Genomic DNA, 7,586 nt, shown 5'->3' with positions numbered 1-7,586 from the left:
ACTGCTGCCTTTTTTTTTTCTTTTTTTTTGGGACAGAGTCTCGCTCTGCCGCCCAGGCTGGAGGTGCAGTGGCAAGATCTCGGCTCACTGCAAGCTCCGCCTAGTGGGTTCACGCCATTCTCCTGCCTCAGCCTCCCAAGTAGCTGGGACTACAGGCGCCCACCACCACGCCCGGCTAATTTTTTGTATTTTTTTTAAGTAGAGACGGGGTTTCACCTTGTTAACCAGGATGGTCTCGATTTCATGACCTCGTGATCTGCCTGCCTTGGCCTCCCAAAGTGCTGGGATTACAGGTGTGAGCCACCACACCTGGCCGACTGCTGTCTTTAAGGACGGGATGGGGGATTGAGGTGAGAATGACTTCCAGGTTGGCAAAGGATCACATTAGAGATTCTGGAGAAAAAGTGCATTTTTTATGGAGAGCGATATTCTGGTTTCTGACCTCATAACATTGGAATTCTTGTGGGACATTGAGGTGGAGATGTCTGGAAGGAACCTGGAAGTGAGTACAGAGCCCCAGAGCGTGCTGTGGGTAGATGTGTGACTCCTTAGTGCCTAGGACACCTGGGTGGCTTGGAAGGGGTCCCTAGATGACCAGAAAGGTGATTACACCTTGTGAGCGGGGTGCTTGCTTACAACGACAGACACAGCAGCAGGTGCCACTTGCCTAAACACGAGTATCCATGTAAAGCTTGGGTGTATGAGAAGGAATTGGGTCTTTTCCTCAGGTTCCTGGGATAGAGCTTCCAAAACCCTTGGAATTTCCCCAGGGACAGGAGTGTCTGTTATTCATGGTGAGCTCCCAGCCATGTCTGAGCTGATGCTGATGAAGGAACGCAGGATGGAGGCTGATCACCAGGACTGACCATGTGATTGTAGGGTGAAGTGTTTGGGCCTTGTGCTGTCGCCTGACCTCCCTGGAGAGTTCAACCCCATGGACAGTGAGTCATCAGTCCTCCCTGAGCCATAAAACCCTGGTGAAAACTCTGGACACCAAAGCTCAGTGCAGCTTCCCAGTTGGTGATCATGTCCCTGTGCCAGGTGGTGATGGGCCCTGATCCCACAGGCCAGGCACAGAGGCTCTGCATTTGGGACCCTCCCTGACCTCTCCTGATGTATTTCATTTGGAGGGTTCAGATTGGTATCATAATACAACTGTATTTGTAACCACAGCACTTTCATCTGTTGTGTGTGGTTCCAGCAGGAGATGTAGTTGGACAGGGTCTCAGAAACCTCTGAATCTGTAACCAGTCAGAAGTGTGGATGAGCTGGGGACCCCTGAACACACAAGTGGTATTAAAATGAGGATGGTCTTACTGAGGTCCATCCACGTCCGTAACCTGCAGGGTCTGCTCTAGCTCCAGGTACTTAGCAGCAGGACTGTACTGAAGTCTGCCTAGGATTCTGTCTCCTCCTCTGCTGAACATATGTTTGCAGTTCCTACCCAGCATTCTGCCCTCATGGAAATACAGAAGCAGCATTCTGGCAAGCATCCCTGTTCTACATAAACTCAAGAGTGACATGTGGTAGGCAGCCTCTAAGATGGTCTCCAGCGGTTCTGTCTCATATTCCTTACACTCCCAGGCCATGCCCTCCTGTGGCATGTGCCGGACACAAAAGCATCTATGGATGGAATCCAGCAGGAGAGATGGCATCCACAGTGTGACCTGGAGCCACAGGAGGGTGTGGAGAGGATCCAGGAGGAGTGATGGCATCTGCATCTGGACCCACTGGAGTGTGTGCCCAGGACTCTGCGGGGGTGATAGCACCTGGAGTCTGAACTGAACCCGCTGGAGTGTGTGCACAGGATCCCGCAGGGGTGATGGCACCCGGAGTCTGAACTGAACCCGCTGGAGTGTGTGCACAGGATCCCGCAGGGGTGATGGCACCCGGAGTCTGAACTGAACCCGCTGGAGTGTGTGGACAGGATCCCGCAGGGGTGATGGCACCCGGAGTCTGAACTGAACCCGCTGGAGTGTGTGGACAGGATCCCGCAGGGGTGATGGCACCCGGAGTCTGAACTGAACCCGCTGGAGTGTGTGGACAGGATCCTGCAGGGGTGATGGCACCTGGAGTCTGAACTGAACCCGCTGGAGTGTGTGGACAGGATCCCGCAGGGGTGATGGCATGTGGAGTTTCGGCTGGACCTACTCAAGTGTGTGGATAGAATCTTGCAGGAGAGACAACATGTAGAACGTAAACTGGACCCAGTGGAGTGTATGGAGAGAATCCTGCAGGGAGATGGCGTCTGCAGTGGGAACCGGATTCACTGGAATCTTTGGATAGGACCCAAATTCAACCACTGCATTGTGTAGACAGGATCCTTCAGGAGAGATGGCATCTGCAGTGTGAACCGAACCCACTTGAGTGTATGGATAGCATCTCGCAGGAGTGATGACATCTGCAGTGTGATCTGGACTGCCTTGAGTGTGTGGATAGGATCCTGCAAGAGTGATGGCATGTGGAGTGTAAACTGCATCCACACGACTGTTTGGACAGCATCCTTCAGGAGTGATGGCATCTGCTATGTGAAGTGAGGCACTGGAGTGTGTGGGTAGGTCCTGAAGGAGAGATGGCAACTGGAGTGTGAACTGGACCCACTGTTGTGCCTGGAGAGGATCCTGCAGAAGAGAAGGCATCTGCAGTGTAAACTGGGCCACTGGGGCATGTGGCTAGAATCACACTGGAGTAATGGCTTCTGGACTGTCAGCTGGCCCCACTAAAGTGTGTGTATAGGATCCCGCAAAAGTGATAGCCTCTGGAATGTGAATAGGACCCACCGCAGGGGCGATGGTATCTGCAGTGTGAGCTGCAGCCATGGGGTGTGTGGATAGGACTCTGCAAAGAGACAGCCTCTGTGGCGTGAATGGCACCGGTGGAATGTATAGGGGGGATCCTGCAAAAGTGATGTCCTCTGGAGTGTGAACTGGACCCACTGGAAGGTGTGGCCATCACCCTGCAGGAGAGATGGCATCTGGAGTGTGAATGGCGCCACTGGAGGGCGTGGATAGGAGCCCGCAGGAGAGAGCACATGTACAGCGTGAACCGGACCCACTGAAGTGTGCAGACAGGATTTTGCAGAAGATGTGGCATCCGGAGTGTTAAATGCACCACTAGTGTGTGTGTGGATAGAATCCTGCATAAGTTATGGCATCTACAGTGTGAACTGGAGTGTGTGAATAGGATCTTGCAGGAGAGATGGTGTGGGGAAAAGAAAGAGAGATCAGCCTATTACTGTGTCTATACAGAAAGAAGTAGACATAAGAGACTCCATTTTGTTCTGTATTTGAGATGCTGTTAATCTGTGACCCTACCCAGAACCCTGTCCTTGCAAGAGACATGTGCTGCGGTGACTCAAGGTTGAATGGATTTTGGGCTGTGCAGGATGTGTCTTTGTTAAACAAGTGCCTGAAGGCAGCTTGCTGGTTAAAAGTCATCACCATTCTCTTAATTTCAACTACCCAGGGACATGTACATGGCCAAAGGTCGCAGGGACCTCTGCCTAGGAAAGCTAGGTATTGTCCAAGGTTTCTCCCCATGTGATAGGCTGAAACAATGCTGCTAAAAGGTTTATGGAGATGTTTGCATATGCATCTCAAGGCACAGCATTTTCCTTTAAACTTATTCATGTCACAGAGATTTTTGTTCATATGTCTTACTGCTGATTTCCTCCCTACAATGATCCTATTGTCCAGCCACTCCCTTATCTTTAAGATGGTAAAGATAATTATCAATAAATACTAAGGAAACTCAGAGACCAGTGCCGGCGTGGGTCCTCTGTAAGCTGAGCGCCGGTCCCCTGGGCCCACTTTTTCTTTCTCTATACTTTGTCTCTGTGTCTCTTTTCTCAAGTCTCTCGTTCCACCTAACGAGAAATGCCCACAGGTGTGGAGGGGCAGGCCACCCCTTCAAGATGGCATCTACAATGTGAACTGAACCCCTGGAGTGTGTACATAGGAACCTACAAGAGAGATGACATCTGGAGACTGAAGTATGGGGATAGAATCCTGTAGGACAGATGGCATCTGCAGTGTGAGTTGGACCCACTTGTGTGTGTGGATAGGATCCTGCAGGAGAGATGGCATCTGCAGTGTGAGTTGGACCCACTTGTGTGTGTGGATAGGATCCTGCAGGAGAGATGGCATCTGTAGTGTGAGTTGGACCCACTTGTGTGTGTGGATAGGATCCTGCAGGAGAGGTGTTGTCTGCAGTGTGAGCTGGGCCTACTGGAGTGTGTGAATAGGATCCTGTAGGAGAAATGGCATCTGGAGTGTGAGCTGCATCCACTGTAGAGTGTGGTTAAAATCCTGCAGGAAAGATGGCATCTGGAATGTCAGCAGGACCCACCAGCGTCTGAGGATGCACCCTGCAGGTGTGATGTGGGGCCAGTTCCAAGGCTAGGTTAGATTCTAGCTTGGCTTCTGTGTTGTGCTCTCATTCTCTTCCTCTTTCTTCTAATACCTGCTCTGGGAGGCATCAGGCCATGTCTGGTGTGCAGGCCATGGAGACCCACATGGCAAGGAACTGGAACCCCCTGCCAGCAGCCTCGGGAGTCCAGTCCTTAGATGGTGCCCTGTGGCCAGCAATGCACCTGTGACCTCCGGGCTATGTCTCGTGGTCATTGTTTTTGTTTTTTAACATAGCAACAGGAAACTAGCCGATTACCCACCAATCCCATTCCAGGCTGCCTTCAAACTCAGCTCAGGCTAGAACATCAGCACGGGGACACAGCTGAGACTCGGGGTTTGCGATGGCAACACGCCCAGCCTGTGCCTCTGAATCTGGCACTGTCACCCTGCGGCCTGGGTTCAACAACTTGGCCTCACCTTCCTTATCTGTGAAATTCAGAGACTGGGTCCTTGTGAGATGACTGGAGAGAATGTATGAACTACGTGAGAACACCACCTTTAACTGTGCATATTTCACGCAGTGTCTTCCCTCCTTTCCAAAGTCTTCTGCTGTCTCTAGACACACCCGACGTGGGCGGGTTCCCTGGATCTCCACCTAGGCCTGTCCCACGAGGACAGGCACTGAAGGCCGCGAGCATCCCGGGGGCTGCGCTGCGCCAAGGACTCCACACAGGGCGTTTCATGCTCCCAAGCGTGCTGAGCCAGGCAGCCGGCAGAGAGCAGGTGGCTGACAGGCCCCGGGGAGCCGGAACGCCTGGGTCTAACCTTCCCGCAGAGACTCCCTTGCTGTGCGCCTTGGGGCTTGGGCCTCAGTTTCCTCAAAAGGAATAAGGGGCTTTTTTGAACGTTAAATAATTTCCTACGTGGTTGCGGGTAGGGAGAGGGAGAGAGAGGAGCGCGCGTGCGCGCCTGCAATCGTGCCTGGATCAGAGCAGGCGCTCTGAAAGTGTTACAAACAGCAGGGCGCCAAGAAAAAAACCCGTACTGCGCGCAGGCAGAAACCACGGGTAAGAAAAGTGGAGAAGCTTCGCGTAGGCCCCAGGGTCCCGAGTCCCGAGCGCAGAATCAGGGGTGCCAATGCTCTCCTCCGCGCTCCCGAGCGCTCGCCTTGGCCATGCGGGCCGCCCCACCTGGATACGGGCGCCCGGGCCGGACACTGGGGCCCCGGGTTCTCGCCCCGCCCCGCCCTCGGGGATTCGGAGGGGCCGGGAGGAGCCTCGCGCATGTGCACAGCTGGCGCCCCCCGCCCCCAGCGCACAGCTGGGACGTGGGCCGCGGCCGGGCGGGCGCAGTCGGGAGCCGGCCGTGGTGGCTCCGTGCGTCCGAGCGTCCGTCCGCGCCGTCGGCCATGGCCAAGCTCTCCAGGGGCCCCGCGCGCCGCTGCCTGCTGGCGCTTGTGCTGTGCTGCGCCTGGGGGGCGCTGGCCGTGGTGGCCCAGAAGCCGGGCGCAGGGTGTCCGAGCCGCTGCCTGTGCTTCCGCACCACCGTGCGCTGCATGCATCTGCTGCTGGAGGCCGTGCCCGCCGTGGCGCCGCAGACCTCCATCCTGTGAGTGCGGCCGGGGACGCCGGGGACGCCGGGGGCGCGGGGTCCGGGGGTTCGTGGAGATCCGGGAGCGCAGGGGTGAGCGGAGGCGGGGGGCGCGGAGGGTGGAGGGGGCGTCGGGCGCGCGGGGGGCCTGGGGGCTCGGGACGCAGAAGCGAACCTCCGAAGGGGAACGTGGGGGGACCCGGCGGGGGGACCCGCTGGGCCTTTGTCCGCCCTGCCCGAGACGCCGAGGGGCGGACCAGTGCGCTGTGCGCGCGGCCTCCGGAGCCGCCTTTGTTCGGAACTCGGAATCCCCGCAGGACAGGGAAGTTGTTGGAGCCGCCGGGGGAAGCCCCGCTCGCCTCCCGCCGCCCCCCAAGCTCCGCGGGCCGCCTGGTTCCCTCTGGTTCGCGGCTCCTCCTCCGCTCACCTTTGCCCCGCTCAGGACCCCTCGGTCCCCCTCCGCTCCCCGAGCGCGGCGCAGCCCCCTCCGTCCTCCCACCCCCCTCCCCGGTTCCTCGTCCTGTTCTCTCCCCTCCTCCGCTCTCTTCCTCCTCCCCCGCCTTCCTCCTTCTCTTCCTCCTCCTCCCCCGGCCTCCGCCCTCTCCCCCTCCCCCGCCCGTTGGAGCGCGGTGCCCACCCCATCCCCCCGCGCCGGGGAAGCGTCCCCAGAGGAGCCTCAGTTCCCGCGGCCGCGGCGCCCCGGCTCCCAGTGCCCCCGCATCCGCCCGCAGCGTCCTCTCCTGGGGTGTCCCGGGGGCCCTGCGCTTCTCAGGGGCTTTTCCTGCGCCCAGAGCGAGCCGGGCGGCCGGGGTTCCCGAGAGGGGCCGCGCGGGTCTAGACGGAGCCGGGGCTCAGAGCGGGTTTCTGCCCCGGGCACTTCTTTCGTTTCTAATCCACGCGACCGTGTTCGCGGTTGCGCCAAACGTTTAACCAGATGCGTCGCGTTGGGGTTGACACCCTGTGTCCCCCCCGGGCCTCCCCGTGCCACGGTCTCCACAGCAGGAATCCCCGTTCCTCCGCGCCGCGGCTCCAGGTACCGAGGTGCCGCCAGAGTTCGCTGCAGGCCTCCTGCGTTCTGAAGCGACTCGGGTTCAGCGTTTTCGGAATCTTCTGTGAAGGCGGGCTGCGTTTCAGGCGCCGACTCTCATTTAGTCCTGTAGCGACTCTTCTGCATGCCAAAAATAGTTTTCACTTTTCTTAGCTGAGCCAGAGGACTTTCTGGCACCACCAGAGAGTCTGCAAAAGTTGTAAAATAATTGAGTGAACAGTTCAGGAAGTGGGCGGCCAGTGCGCTCACCTCCGAAACGAAGTGCTGGGACAGACCACCGCTCCCGGGGGTCGCCGGCCTTGCTGGCCGCTTCCTGCAGGCCCTGGGGCGGGGCGGGGGCGCGAGTTCCTCTCCCCCTGGGAAATTGTTCCTCCGGAGAGAGACCGAGGCTTTCTTGCCAGAGCCCGTGAAGGTCAGCCCAGGCCGGACGTCTCGGGGACATCTCACTCAAAAGCGGTGGACTTTTAGAATGGAACCGGGTGAGGTTTCCCCGGGTCTGGATAATGTAATTTTTGCTGAGCCAGTGGAAGAATGGGACCCCGAAGTCATTTTTCACATCTGGTCAGTTTCATAAAGCTTGCGGTATGCTTTGTCCCGGA

The 7,586-nt window shown here is 57.4% G+C and overlaps 1 protein-coding gene across 2 annotated transcripts in view; it reads left to right on the top strand.

Moving 5' to 3' along the window:
• Nucleotides 1-5,658: 5,658 nt before the first annotated feature.
• PXDN (peroxidasin) overlaps nt 5,659-7,586 on the top strand; it is a 112,599-nt gene continuing 110,671 nt past the window's right edge. For both annotated transcript variants that reach the window (XM_007971639.3, XM_007971638.3), the window contains exon 1: nt 5,659-5,957. In XM_007971639.3, the coding sequence (XP_007969830.3) occupies nt 5,758-5,957 (200 nt within the window). In that variant the 5' untranslated portion in view covers nt 5,659-5,757. The remainder of the gene's footprint in view (nt 5,958-7,586) is intronic.

The sequence above is a fragment of the Chlorocebus sabaeus genome, chromosome 14 (assembly GCF_047675955.1).
Source record: "Chlorocebus sabaeus isolate Y175 chromosome 14, mChlSab1.0.hap1, whole genome shotgun sequence".
Classification (NCBI taxonomy): Eukaryota; Metazoa; Chordata; class Mammalia; order Primates; family Cercopithecidae; genus Chlorocebus; species Chlorocebus sabaeus.
This window is presented reverse-complemented; position numbering and strand designations above follow the sequence as displayed.